We start from the raw sequence: 15380 nt of genomic DNA on the forward strand, positions 1-15380 counted from the left end.
CCTGGAGGGACCTGCTGCTGGCCAAGGCCGAGCCAATGAGGAATGACAGTAACACCTCTGTGATAACGTACTTAAAAAGGGGGAAAAAAGCTATTGTGCAGATAAAAATTGCAGCCAGAGAAGAGCAGCAGCAGAAGCAACCTGTGATGAACTGACCGTAACCCCCGTTCCCCTTCTCCCTGTGCTGCTGGGGGGAGGAGGTAGAACTTGGGAAAGAGGGAGGGGTTGGAGGAAGGTGTTTTCAAGATTTATTTTACTTCTCATTATCCTACTCTGATTTTTGTCAGTAATAAATTTAATTAATATTCCCAATTCGAGTCTGTTTTGCCTGTGACAGTAATCAGTGACTAGTCTCTCCTGGTCCTTATCTCAACCTATGAACCCTTTGTTATATTTTCTCTCCTTTGTCCAGTTGCAGAGGGGAGTGAGGGAGCAGCTTTGGTGGGTGCCTGATGTCCAGACAGGGTCAACCCACTACGGTCTGTACTGGTACAAGTAGTCATGAGGTACCTCTGCTTGAGGACCCAGCTATCATCTACACACAGAGGTTGTGAACACAAGCGAAAACTGAATTTAAGTTGTGAGTACTGATGAAACAATTCTGAAGCATCTACTTAGGTTCACATTGCTCTTTGTTTTCCATGCCTTTTGCTGTACTGCACTGTGGGACACCTGCTCAGCAAGAGCAGCAGAACTGTGTTAGAGCTGTGCTAGAAGAACTGAAAGGAAGTCTGTCAGTGTGAGCTGTGCCAGCCAGCTGCAAATTCAGGCAAGGTCCTTGAGCTGGTGACATACACAACTTAGAAAGAGGGCCCCTTTGGCTCAGTTTGGAAAACATAGTCTTCAATCCAGGTTCAGATCCCATTGAGCACCTAAACCCTGCCATTTCTTAATAAAAGCTTCAGTGAGTGAAAGAGTCTGTGTTTGAGGTGGAGTGGGATGGAGGGAGCTTTCCTGGCAGGCAGTGTATACCTGTTTCCAAGGCCTCTCTTTCTAATCAGTCTCTGTCACAGATGGTCCTGATGGGTGCTACAGGGAAAACTGCAGTGGTCTTCCACAGCATGCAGAGGGTGACTGCTTTGTTGATCCCTGTCATCAGAGGAAATCTGTAGTCTATACTCATGTTGGAATAGGGGCTTCCTGGCAAGAGGTCATGGCAGGCAAACGGATGAAAATTTTGCTCCTGCTGGTGGCTGGAATAGGAGAAGGGAATTGTTTGGGGGTGTTGGTGGGGTGGGGGGAAACAGATTGGATATGATTTGCAGGGAAGAGCAGTGACGTTTTTAGAGAGAAGACACTGTGTGCTGTCACATTGCTGGGGACTCCCCAAAATGCTACTGTGGAAGATGAGGACTGTGAAGACATTGGTGGTTTTGGGCCCTACGTGGTGGAAGCACCTGGAGAAACTGTTGAGCCTGTCCTCTGCCCAGAAGGAAGTGTCCTTCCCAATGCCATCTGCCATACTCCCCTGGCATCGTGCAACCTCTGTGCTCAGCACACAGTTCAGACATCAGCATGTGGACTGTTTTCCAGGGGGAGAAATGTGCTGAAAACACAGACAGCTTTCCAGGCTGCTTTTTTCATTTGGGTGCAGAATTTATTTGTCAAACACAGTCATCCTTCCCCTTTGCCCCAGCAGACAAACACTGTCCAGTTGCATGTCCTGGGAGATGGTGAGGTTAAGCATTCAGGTGGTTGGTGCAGGTTACTAGTCCAGCATAGAAGCAAACTCTCTCACGTTGGCTCTATCAGCCTCAGTAAGAGCTGCTCTGTACTTACTATCCAGAGCAATTAAAGCATCTTCTCAAAGAAAAGCTGGCATGCTATTGCACTGTGTCTTAAGAGTTTGCACCTGGGTGTACACTGCAGAGCTCTGCCAAGAGAAACACTGGTTTCCAAGCTTGTTAGCCTGCTGTTGGGAGATTTAAATTTTTTTGTTTTGTTGGTTTTTGTTTTTTCTTTTTGGAAATCCTCCCACATTAAATTAAAAAGGAGACCTTGGTAAAGGAAATCAGAAGGGAAGGTTTGAGATGCTTCATTTGCCAGCAGTCTCTGAACTTGTGACCTTTTAAAATAAAGTACTTGTGCTTTCCTGTGGGACGGCTCCGTCGGGATGGAGGCAGGCTTTCAGGCTTGTGTCTTTAGGAAGGGGCCTTTGACAGCATAGGAGAAGTTGCAGTGCAGCATTCTCAGCCGGGACTTCCAGTATGGAAAGTTGTTCAGCTGGTTGGGGACTGTGATAAATCATGGTTCCCCTGGAGCACTCTGGGACTGCAGAGAGCTGGAAATAAATGCTAGGGAAATGCAGCTTTTGTAGTGGGCTATCTTTCAGGATGATGTATGGCTTTGTAACAGAAAGAGAATCTTTTGCTAGGGCTGGGAGAAAACTACTGCCTTCCATTGGAAGGAAAATGTAACAATTCTGTTGATGTAAATCCACGCTGCAGGCTTGCCCTGAAAGATGTGCTTTGGCACAGGCTGCCTTGGCCTGAGAAACAGATTGTGTGGTACTAATGGAAAAGAGCCACAGAGAGCCCAGGGTAGTGGCAATTACTTTGGGGCTGTAAGGGATTGGTAGGTTTGGCAGGAGGGTAGGGAATGGGGGTGGTAGTTGGCTGGTATAGTAATGACTTAGCAAACATGGCTGGGGAGAGGACTGGATGGCATGGGATGCCGTTTGCATCTCTGCCTCTTGCCTGTCACATTGAGGAAGTAATTTCTCTGGATGAATAAAATGTCCTCTCTTCAAATTGCAGTTACAGGAGCCTATGCCACTGCTTTCCTCCACTGACAATTCCCAATCAGCTTGGGATGTTTGGCTGTGCTCATAGACTTGTTGCCTGATGGAGATCTGACAGTGTTTTAGGTTCCCTTCACCGAGTGAGGGCTTGAATTGTCCAGAAGTTGGGGAGAGCCTGAGTTCTGTGTTTGTGTAGCAAACAGAGCTTCTCCCCTAGTTATAACTGATGTCAGTCTGTGTATAGGTTTGTCTGCACTAACTGTGCCCTCTTCTGGAACTGAGTTTTGGTAGCACTGTTAAGGAGACCCAGCCAAAAAGCTGGAGCCGACCTCTTCTGAGGATGTCTCCCATCCCCCTGCCATGGCCAGGTATCCAGGGGATAGCTTTGTCCCAGGGAAAGGGAGAAGCAGCAGAGTCACCCTCTGCTCATGCCAGGACTCTGCTGCTTGTAGTAGGCAGCAGGCAAAGAATTCGTACCATGCCCACATCCCAGATCAGTGACACTGGCAAATGTTGTTGTGCTGACTGAGGTGCTGAGAGGCAGAATAGAGGAAGCAAGTGCCACATCAGAACCAGCACCACACTGTGTCAAAGAAAACTCTGAGTTAACTTTTCATTATTCAATTGCCACAGAACTGATTGCAGGTTTCTGATATTCAGGCAAAGGTCTGTATTCCATTTGGTCTTGGCAATAAAAATGAGATGATCAGTAAAACGCATTGGTTTCTCAGGCCTAACGGGCTTTGATCAGTGATGTTGCTCGTGTAGCAATGGGATGTTTTTTCCCGTCAAGTAATGTAAATGTTTTTTTACTTAACAAGAGAAGAAAAAAGCAATTTCATCAAATTTGGTCACTGTTGCAGACAGTGACTTAGTATTGTTCCTTGTCTGAGTTCTCTTGAACTGTATAATCAGTTAATTTACTCTTATTTTTCTTATTTCTCATCAGCCTACACAGACTTCTTTTATGAGTTTTAACAGCTCTCTTTGTGATCTGTTTGTTATCTCTCAAAGATCTGTTATGCTTGGTCAACTGCCTCATTGCCTGTGTTTATTTTGTTCAAATTCCCAAAATGGTAACTATACACTGTGCAGCAGCAACTCAGTCAGGATACTCCAGGGGTATAATTTTTTCCACTCAAATGGTTTCTAGTCTGTTTCTCTGAGCTGTGAATGTCAAGTTATCCGTTTGTTTACCTTATTTTCCTGACTTTTGGCTGAAATTCAAAGATTGTTACAAAATTAAAAACTCTACAAACTTAAATCTAGGTAACTGATCCACAAGGGGGCAAATAACTGGTGTTTCTCCAGCAAAGTGGAAATGGTAGGCTGGCTCTCAGCTTGGATTGAGACCAGTGCAGTGTGTCTGGGTGCTAACTGCGAGTGTGAGGTCCTGAAGGCTGTAGCTTTTACATATACACTGCTGAGCTTGAGTGCTTCACTGCTCTCCTCCCATCTTACGCGTGTTGTTAGCGAGGGGATGGTGCGGATGCAACATCTCAGTCAAGATCTGAGGTGTGACTTAGCTAGTTCCTTCACAGGAGTGAGGACAATGCCCATGACAAACCTTCTTCAGGCTTTAATGACGAGTGAACACCACCACCTGGCTGAGAGTCAGACCAGTGGCACAAGGAATCTCAGCTAATCTTCTCATCTTGGTGGATTTACACTGTAAGTGAAGTGCTGTCACTTGGCTGCCACCAATGTCCACTCTGTACTTTTAAAACTACAGCAGTGCGTGACCTTTTTCTGGCCCATGAAGTCATTGCCTTTTAGGTGTGTTATAGACCCCCTGGGAATTGTACTTTCCTTCCAAAATAAAAGCTAAACTAATTGCGCTTTTTTTCTCTCCAGCTGCCTTTTGGGGAGATATCGCTTTAGATGAAGATGATCTGAAGCTGTTTCAAGTAGACAGAGCTGTTGACTTAACAAAGCACTCAGATGGCAACGCAAGACACACTTCAGGTAAGGGCAGCCCTGGGGTGATGCCTTCTTTCACCCTGTTTAGTCCTTAGGGAGGGAAGAGTTCCATTTCACTTGTGATGCCTGTTCCCACAGCCAGGGTGGTGCATGCAGAGCTTCGTTATGGCTCTGACGGTGACATCTTCTGAACTTTGTTAAATAAAACACAAGTCACAATTTGATGTAGCCAAATCCTATCTTGTCTGTGGGAGAAGATTTTCAAATTTACAGCACTAGTCTCTTTCTGTGAGGAACTACCTTTTGCCAGTTTGGAAGGGACTGTGTTCGAAGTTGGTCCACACAGTGTGGCAGGAGTTTTGACTTTTACTGTGCTCTTCCTTTTTCTTTCACTGTATGATCTTAATGGAATAACACATTTTTCAGCTATCTACCTAGCAAAACCCACTGCAGTCTAGTGTACAGTCTACCCTTGAAGTGGTATGCTAATTGAGATAGGTAAACAGTTGTGTTGATTCTCTGTAAAGTATATGCTTATGTTGCCCCCTTACACAGCTCTTATGTATGCTCAGCCTTATGCCAGACCAAACTTGTTTCTTGACTCAGGAGCTCTGACTGGACTCCAGCTCTAACAGTCTCTGAAATGTTCTGCAGTGGGTTCAGAGGGCTGCCCACAATGTTGTTGCCTCTACTCCACTTAACGGTGCAAGATAGAAATTTCTGGGAATCTGATCTCTGAGAGATACCAGAGGGACTGGAGGCAGAGCAGGTCAGGACAAACTTCTCTCTTTGCTGTTCTACCTCTAGGTTAGCAACTAGGGTGAAAGCTTGGGTAGAGGCAGAAATCAGTGAAACTGTGTGTTCACCTGTCCCCCGTGCAACTTGGCTCATGTATCATTTGAAAGCACTGGTGGCTGGTTCTTTTTCCTTGTGACTGCCTATCATTGGCTGCAGAGCATCTAAGCACTGTGTAGGTCCTGTTGTGGGGATGAGTGCTCCAGCTTCCTGTTGGGATGAATGTGAAAGATGACACATCTGACACAGGCATACTTTAGATGCTGATGTAACTGATTAAATTCATGCAGGTGCTGAAATTATGGGTAGAGGAAACCTGTCCAGTTCTTCAGATTATGGATAGCTCCCTGGAAATGCCATTTTCCTGCATTGTCATGTCACTTAGCCCACTCATGTCATGGTTTGGGCTGTGACACATTGTCAGGTGATAGGTTAGTAGGAGTAGGTTGCCTTCAGAGCAGAAGATCAATCAGAAAATGAGGACAAAGTAAGTGGAACAGGCAGCATTTATCTCTTCCACATCCCTTTGTCACTTCCTGAAGTTAGATGGGGACACTTGTGGGGAAGCAAAGCCAGATGATGTCTGACTGTTTTGGTTTTCTCTGGTAACTTTTTTAGTTGTCATATCAAGCACATTTCTTTTACTTGGCACTGGTGCCAGACCCGTACCATCTGGAAAATGAACTGAATTTTAGAACTCACATCTGTATCATGTAATGCAGCCACTGGTCTCTTACAACCATGGCTCATGTTGTGTGTTGGACTAGACTCTTCTTCAGACTTTTTACTGGTGCATCATACAGTGCTTTGCATTAGATGAATGGAGATGTCATGTCACTCACTTGCCCTGTCCTCATCTCTGGCAGGCTTCATTTGTACCCTGGGAGTGCAAGCTGACAAATGGACAGCCCCTGTGACCGTGATGCTTTCTGCAGAGCACGCACAGAGGGATCTCTGTGTTCATCTGCCCTGTGAGGGGCTCTCTGCAGGGGCAGGAAGGGCTGATTCTTCTCTTATGGGGCTTGCTTGACACTCATGTGAATTGTAAGAGGGTGGTCTACTTTAGCATGGTGGGGATTGGGATTCATTCTTCCCTGGGAGAAAATCCTGCTCTCTGCTTTATTTCCAGTGGGAAGAATGCAACCTCTGTACAAGAAACAGCTTAAGACCTTTTATGAATGGAACCCCTTGAATTATAACATTTCAGAGTTTCCTAAAGCTGTTAATCGGATTAGTTGTATAGTGGAGGAAGTACTTAATACGTAGATACAGACACACAGGCACTTCGCATCTGGGAGTTGCAGTTCTGAACGTGCTATTAGCCAGGCATTCTTCTTGCCCTGTGTTGTTTCCTTGTTCTCAGAAAATGATGTTCAACTGGGAGGAGGAGTAAAAATTGTGCCATTTGACACTGTTGGTTTATAGGTATAACCCTACCTGTTTACAGGTATACACCCTAATAGCTTGTGTGGAGGATCTGCAACTGTCAGGCTCTGGAGGAAAAACAAGGTTCCCATGTATTTAGGGGTAACGGGGCACATGGTTCTTTTCTGGATCCAACTGATGTGCATCTGCCTTGGTGAAAGCTTTGCCTTGCCTGGTAAGGGCTGAGACTGGCAGATGTTTCAAGTTTTCCCCTTCTTCACCTTCTTTTGAGTCGTTATCTAGAAAATAGCTAGGTACTTTCCTGGGCCCTTGAGAGAGAGGAGCAGGGAATCTGAGAAGTGTTTGGATTTTGCCACAGAACTCCATTGTGAGCTTCACAGCCTGAGTGTGCTCCAGGCTTGTTTTCTCCATTAATTTCCTGCTTGCAGAAATGCTGTAGTTGCTTTTCAGACCCTGAAAATTTGTGAGGCTGCTTGTGAGTGGGATGCCTTGAAGTTGAGTGTTTCCAAGCATTTTCTCAGCAAATATTGGCTCTAGTGTTTTATTCCTGATATCTAAGAGCAATGGACTAAAAACACTTTCTTCCTGGGGAAGTCATAGAGCAGGGTCATGGTTCCTTCCCTCTGAGGGATGCTGGCTCAGAGCTCTCTGGCAATCCCCTCGAAGACTGCTCATGTAGATTTTATGGTTAGGGGTGGCTGTCTCCTTGGTACCTTGCTTCAGTGCTTAGCAATGATGTTCTTCTTTGGCGTTGGCTGGATGTCTCTGTCTGGTATGTCTTGATTCTTTTGTGTGAGTGGTCACATAGGGAATTGACACTGCACAGGGAATTTCATCATTTGTGTTATGTACTTAAAGCCTTCTGGAGTGTGGCATGTGACCTGATAGTCCTTATTCACATCAGCAGTCTCATCTTCTCCAAAGAAGCTTCCTTTCCAAGAACTTATATGGAAGAGTACAGGTTAAGTAGCTGAAAACTGCAGAAGGCTTGGCAATAGCATCTTGTGTGCAAACATCTTTCTCTGGTGCAGTTATAAAAGTGGAGTTTTCTTCCGATCCTGTTGAAGGAAAGGCAGGCATGGCAGTGGTCTATATCTCAGTGTAGCCCATTTAATCCGAGTAGTTTCTTGATTTTCATGTTAAAACCCTGAGCTGTGTGAGAAGAGAGTATTTGCATGCAGTGCAAAGTAATTTTGAGTCAATGCCAGGAGAGGTGCTCTTCTGCAGTGCTACAGGCTGGGCACAGAGTGGCTGGAGAGCAGCCAGGTGGAAAGGGACCTGGGGGTGCTGATCAACAGGAAGCTGAACATGAGCCAGCAGTGTGCCCAGGTGGCCAAGAAGGCCAATGGCATCCTGGCCTGCATCAGGAACAGTGTGGCCAGCAAGAGCAGGGAAGTGATCCTTCCCCTGTACTCAGCACAGGTGAGGCCGCACCTTGAGTATTGTGTCCAGTTCTGGGCCCCTCAGTTCAGGAAGGATATTGAAGGTGCTGGAGCGGGTCCAGAGAAGAGCAACCAGGCTGGTGAAGGGACTTGAGCACAAGTCCTATGAGGAGAGGCTGAGGGAGCTGGGGTTGTTTAGTCTGGAGAAGAGGAGGCTCAGGGGTGACCTCATCACTCTCTACAGCTCCCTGAAAGGAGGTTGTAGCCAGGTGGGAGTCGGCCTCTTCTCCCAGGCAATCAGCAGTAGGACAAGAGTGCACAAACTTAAGCTATGCCAGGGGAGGTTTAGGTTGGATATTAGAAAGAAGTTCTTTACAGAGAGAGTGATCAGGCATTGGAATGGCCTGCCCAGAGAGGTGGTGGATTCACCGTCCCTGGAGGTTTTTAAGATGAGGCTGGATGTGGCACTGAGTGCCATGATCTGGTAATCACAGTGGTTGGATCAAGCCTTGGACTGGATGATCTAAAAGGCCTCTTCCAACCCAGTTAATTCTATGATTCTAAGAGGGCTCAGAGCTATCAATTAGTTTATTTCTTGTCCAGACCCTTTCATGATTTCTCTGAAAGTTTATTCCAAAGTGCTGTCCTCCAGTTTTAGATCATTCCAATTATATGTTCTGTACTCCTTTCCACAGGTCTCTCAATCTCAGCTCTGTTTTACCTGAGGCTTAGCTTTACAGTCATCAGTGATCTGGCAGAAGAACTGTTTCAAAGCTGCACATTTGAGCTTTCATTGAGATAAGATTGATCTAATTTCCTAAACCAGGAATATTTTTCCCCTCATTGACTGTTCTCCTTTGAATCTCCTAAACTCAGAGAATTCCCTGTGATCTTTTTATGTGTAGATTTATATTATGAGAGATTCTGCAGACCAAACTATCCCCTACAGTTCACTTGCTCATCCTGTTATTACCGTCTGTAATGCCATATAAAATCTGCCAAACAGGGAATTTCTCCTCCCCCCTTAAAAATGTTTTGCCACTAGAAGGGACAAACAATGAGGGATATTGTTAAAATGAAAGTCTTACTTTGCATTTAAAATGTTGAAGTTAGCTGCCTTCCTATCTCTATTTCTGTGGGATTAAGTTTAGATGTTATGTTTACTATGAAAATCAGGTGTTCTCATGCAGTGGTGTTGAAATGGATACTTTTAGGATTTGGCCCCACAGAGAAACAGTAATGGTTCAAAACATAATGAAATGGATCCAGTACCTGGAGATCTGCCAGTGAGTGCTATCTCAGCAAGCCCATGCATCACCAACTCCTAATCACTTTGATGAAAGGTTTTTCAAAATCTTTCAGTTTTGAAAAGTTTCTCATAGATTTATTTTTCTAAAATGCTAGTAAAAATATTTACTTTTACAATATAATTTTAGTTTAGAAGAAACCTCACTGAAAGCTTTGAGGATTCCTCTACTGCAATGGGAAAAAGAGAATCCACAGACAGGGTGGAAAACTGAACAGTGTCACCTTTCTTTTGGACCCAGATGAGTCCACTGGTGCATGTTTTTATCTGCTGAAGCATTAGCCACAGAGGAAGAAGACCTTATTTCTTGCCATGCCTGTGGGAAGTGTGTGCCTGTTTAATACTAACTGACTTCATTTAAGTCTTTATGGGCATTTTATGGGTTAAGAGGACTTTTCTGATATATTACCTCTTTTCCTGATTTTTTTGTATCATGGACACAGTTTATAGTCCTGAAAGGCACCTCTGTGAGTGAGAAAGGCAAGTTTGTCTCTTCAGGGTTTGGCAGCAGCAGATCAGAAGCCAGGGGAGTCTGGCTGCCCTCACTGATGCCATGCTGTGCTGGGCTTGCTGCTGAGGAGCTGACTCTGCATACCACTGCCGCCAAGAATGCTTTTCAAGAACAGTCAAAACAGGTTTTCTTTACTTCTCATCCAGAGAGCTTTTTAGACTCATGGCTTGAAGGCCTTGATGAGGCTTTCACACTGCCACAAATGACTGGCAGAATAGATTTACAGAGTACCTATGCTAGCTAGAGTGAGTAATACTTCAGATAACAGTGCAGCTGGGAGTGGAATATATGTGAACCCAGGCTTTCTACTGAAATCAGGAGACTGGAGACTCTGATGGCAAATTCATGCAAATAATTCTCTGGCAAATGAGATAGACCAGAGTTCCACATTAAACCTAGTCCTAATAAGAAAAGGGAGTTGCTTTGTTGGCAACAGCTTCGCTGTTCTTGAGCGTACTGCGAAAATGCGGGCAGCTACTCTGCTGCTTCACCACACCTGCACAAGGGCCCTTCTGCAACAGGATGCTTTGCTTTTGCTTGCTTTAAGATGCCTAAGATCACTGACTCTGGTTGCATTATTGAGGCAAGGCACTGATTCCCATGTAAACTGGGATTACTTGCAGGACAGGTGGCTGGAGTGCAGCTCTCCTGCGAAGAGTTGTGCTGCTTCGCTTTGGTGGAGAGTAAGACTTCTCTAGTGGAATAGTTAAGGTGCTAGTGGCAGTCACAGGCAGGGCTTCTGCTATTTCACTTGGTGAGTAGTTGCTCAGTGTAGGGGCTGTAGTCAGTAGTAGTGTTGCACGTTACATTTGAGTCCTCTTTGATGCTCCTGAAGTGTTTCTAATGAAATTTAATTTAGTGCAAAATCCAGGGATTTTTAGACCATGACTGACTGAGATTCCAGGGATGATCTGATTTATGGATTCAAAGGCAGTACTCTTTTAAATTCAGCTGATTTGGCACTTGCATGCCAAACTCAGCTGGTTTTCCTCTTGTAACTCCTTTTTGGTGCTCTACTGTAGTGTCAGCTGGTTCAGAGTAGAAGTGGTGGACTTCAGCATTGGTGGATTTCACAGAATTGTAGAATCATAAAATTTAGGGCTGCTTGGGGCCCAACCTTTAATTCATTTAGGCTTAGAGCAAATCTATGGATTGTACTAACTTAATCTGAGCTGTATTGGTTATAATTGGCCAGGAGCAACACAAATAACTATGTACGTGAGGTAACATAACCCACATCTGTGAACTCTCTGCAGGGGTCTCCTCTTCCACTGGGAAATCTTAAGTGAAGGTTACTTCCTCCTATGTGAGTAGAGGAACATCTTTGTTCCAACAGACCTGTCTGAGGGCTCTGTCCATCTGTTTCCATACTTCCTTTCAGTTTTCCACAACATGTGATGTGCGCTCTAGGGATATCTCTTTGCAATCCGTGCAGCTTCTTAACAGGAAGAGGGGCCTCAAGAGTGGAAAGGTAGGTGCCTAATGCCTGGCCTGATACTGAGGTTTTGCTGCTGCGCCGAATGATTTTCCTCTGACTAGCCCAAATGTTTACCTTTTTGAGTCCATTCAATCAGGGGTTTTACTAGAGCAGACAACCATGAAATGAATTTCCCACAGTTCTGTAGTTTGCTAAGGCAAGGCAGGAGCTCCCCTTTGGAAGAACTGAGTAAGTCCTTTAGGGTTGAGAGTGCTCTTGTTCACATTGCTTTTCTGAGTTACTCTGTCCCAAATGCACATTTCTGTGCAATGAAAGCCTTCTGCAACGAATCTTCTTTGTAGAAAACCAGATACTGTGCTTATTTAATCCCAGCCCAGAGTCTTACAATCCTATTTGCAACCTTTTCAGACCTGCCTGATTTTCTCCAGCATAAAGATAGCTGTCTAGAAGTCCCATGACCCTGGGCTGATGAACCTTCTAATTCCCCCTGTAGTTAAGGCTTTCCTGCTAGGAAATGCTAATCTTTAGGTCTGATGTTTTCACTAAAAATGCTTTTCTTTTTGGATTCCTGAGTGACAGCTTGAAGTCCTTTCTGGAAAATATTGAGAGGGATTTTTCTCTCTAATTGCTGATCTTAGGGATGCACTTTTGCTAGTCACAGGAATAGAATCTGCCAGTCTGGTGCCTGACAGTAGGAGAGGAGAGAAGGTGATCAAGTCAAGATGCCATAGTGTGGGATATGTATGTGCAAAGAGGACAGACCTCATTGCAGTATTCCTTCACACAGTTGGCTGTGGTGTTCCAGACTTGGCTTGTGACAAGCAGGGAGATGAAGTCTATCTCCTTTTTCCCATTTGCTTATGATAAAGGTCCTGCAGGTCAGGGTAAAGACAGTCCCAAGCTAAATACATCTGAATAGGCAGAGCACAACCTGAATGACACGGCCCTACTACTTGCTCTGCATTCCCCATGGAGTAAGATGTTCTTTTTCTCTTGCCTAGGTTCCCTATGAAAGCTGGTCACATGCATCACAACGTTTGTTTTCTAAATGCACTGTTCCCTGAAATCAAGTTTTCTGGATGATGGCCTTCCACCTGTCAAAATAAGTGGTTTGATTTCTACTGTGCAGTCAACGTTCAGCCTTACATAGGGTTTTTAAAATGGTTTTATGAGCTCTGCAATATTGCTCAAATTAATCCATCCAAGCAATAAAGCTTTTTCTATTGTAACAAAAATCCCCAACTATTTCAAACTCTGCCGCTTACTCATCCTTAGTGGAAACTTTAGTTGTGTTTATCTTGCGAGTCCAATTCATATGCTTCTTTCAGAAATCAGCCAGGAATGCAAGTAACTCAGCATCACTCTTGTCAAATGCTGCACTTCAGAAATTAAACAGTACGGTTTTTATTAATGAGCAATTAACATTCTCTAATCACCCAAAGACATCTGCAGAAACGATATCCTTTGATGCCATGGTTGAAGCTGCTTCCAAACAGCCTGTGCCTAGTTTCTTCCCATTCAGTGTGGTGCCACCATCAGCTTTGGGCATAGCTGCAGCAGTGTTGCTGCACAGACGATGCCGAATCCCTGCTGCTCCCTGTCTGACTTTGCCTGGGTTTGGCTCCCAGCCCCACCACTCTCCCCATCCCCACAGTTGTCTTTTAGGCATATCTCAACCACCTGGAAACTGGTGCTGGATGGCATTATTAACCCTTTCAGGAGCTGGGGTAGTCACCATGTATCATTTATAACATCTGATTTCTGTTTGCAACTGTCGTGCTCTTGATCGCTCTTAATTAAATTTTCTTTCGCTCTTGTATACAGCTGGTGTAACACACTTGGAGGCTGTTCCTTTTACTGATGCCAGAAGAGTCTGAATGGTCTTTTGTGTTTAAGTGGAGGTTATTAAATAGCTTTATATTAATTAACTGTGATGCAGGGAACACATGGGCAAATGTACTTGAGGAGATCAGTTTATCCATATGGAAATTACACTGAAAGTTTAATCCATTACCCTAATTGTAAAATTTGACAGTTAGTTAGTCAGTAACTGTGGAATTCACTAAACCATGCGTTTCCTTCAGGGCTGGTCAAAGGCCTAATTTCCTTGAATATTTTCTTAAATGAAAGATTGAATTTGCCTCAACTGCATAAGCTGTCTTGTCATTTCTGAGAGTGTTTTAGGCAAATGAATTTGGAGACAGAAATGGTCAGTGAAAGAGTAGGATCTAGTAAGTTCTGAGAGCAGCCATTGCAGGAGGTCACTCAGCAAGACTGGCTGGGATGCCTTGATCCTCAGGCTCTCTCCTTTCAAGCAGGAATGTTGCTGTGCCCACAAAATAAAAGTAGCTTTCCCCAGTCAGAAAAATGACTGGAAGTTCCAAGAAGCAACTAGTTGCCAAAATGGCTTGATGGACAATAGCAAACAACAAATAAATTAGAAGTTGTAAACTGTTCGAGGTTGATTCTGAACAGAAAGGGGTTACGTTTGTGGAATAAATGTGTTCACTTTGAGCCTGCTTGTTCAGGCCTAATTTGGAGAGAAGGCTGATGCTTGTAGCTGCAGTGGACAAAAACCCTTTGCTGCAGCTCCCCTTTTCAAATGGTGAGGACAAAGTATTTATTCAGCTGTCAAGTGGGGAAAGAAAGCAAATTAGTTTTAGGTTGGAACACTGGACTGTGTTTGCTGTTGTAGTTCTGAGGCCAGATGGTGACTTGGACAGCCCCGGGGAATGGGTAACAAGTTTCTCCAGGGCAAAGATCAGAAGCAAAAGGAAATATTCAGATTATCTTGCTGTTCCACTCCTAGAGAGGAAAAGGGATCGCGAGATGCATCAGGCTCTGTTAGGGAGGAGATTAGCCAATCTTTTTCTTCAGTTGTTGATGTTGCTGAATCTTGGAGTCAGTTTGGGGCAGGTTTTGAGACCTGAGTGCCCCACAGACTGCAGCTGTCCCTAGGATGGACAGGGCAGTGTCTCTGCCAGCAGCTGTCAGGAGGCAGTTCACTGCAGTGAGGAAAGTGCATCTACCACTTACTCCCCAGCTCCCCTGGGCTCTTTTAATGACAGCAAATGATTTGGGCACCTGTTTCGTCAAGGAGTCGGGACCTTGGGAAAGGTGATGGCCTAAGGTTACCTAACAGTGGCTACATTTGTCTTGTGCTCCCAAAGCTTTTCAAGTTGCACTTGTCCTGCCTCAGTGCTGGCTCATGCCTCAGCTTCCCTGATTTGGCAGTTGTTTTGAGGTGCCCTTTAAAAGAGCTGTGATGAAGCTGATAGGTAACCAAGCAGATGGAATGCCTCAGCTATATCTACATAGGCAGCTCAACTACTTATTAAGCCTGGTGCAGGATCCTGAGGTGTAAGAAGGCACGAAAAATTCTCCAAGAAGCTCCAGGACTGTGAGTGTCTGAATATCTAGGCAGAAAGCGAACTGGAAAAAAGGTCTCTATTCTGGCACAACACACTCTCCATGGAAGGAGTTTTAATTGCATTCAAATGCAATTTAGCTTCCAGTGTAGTGTTTTCATTTTGACTTAATTTTTATCCAGTATAAACAAGGCTAGGGGAAAACAAGAGGATTAGGAAGGCTGAATGGGAGGAGCAATCTGGCTGGGCTGCACAGAGCCCACAGCTGGAGTGGGGCAGGGGGCTGCAGCGAGGCAGCACAGGGAGCAGTGCATGGCCCTGTCCAGAGGGGCCCGGGGTGAGCTGAGGCTGAAGCAATTAGACTGTGCAGGTCAGAAATAAAGGGATGTCAGCTGAGGGGGGCCGGGACGCTGGTGCTGCCTGCTAGGACGGTAATGGGCAAAACTAAGCCAGCTCTTACAGTTTCTTTATTGCCTGCAAGTTCACTTGTTTTTCTTTCTTTTCAGAAGAGAGACAGGAAGCAGAGATGATTAT

General features: G+C 44.9%; 1 protein-coding gene across 1 annotated transcript in view; it reads left to right on the forward strand.

Moving 5' to 3' along the window:
- Nucleotides 1-15380, forward strand: part of TLL2 (tolloid like 2) — an 87503-nt gene that overhangs the window by 27808 nt on the left and 44315 nt on the right. Inside the window, exon 2 of the mRNA XM_050305322.1 lies at nucleotides 4595-4705. Within this exon, the coding sequence (XP_050161279.1) occupies nucleotides 4595-4705 (111 nt within the window). The remainder of the gene's footprint in view (nucleotides 1-4594; nucleotides 4706-15380) is intronic.

This window comes from Myiozetetes cayanensis, unplaced genomic scaffold (assembly GCF_022539395.1).
Source record: "Myiozetetes cayanensis isolate MyiCay16 unplaced genomic scaffold, myiCay2020 scf10, whole genome shotgun sequence".
Lineage (NCBI taxonomy): Eukaryota > Metazoa > Chordata > Aves > Passeriformes > Tyrannidae > Myiozetetes > Myiozetetes cayanensis.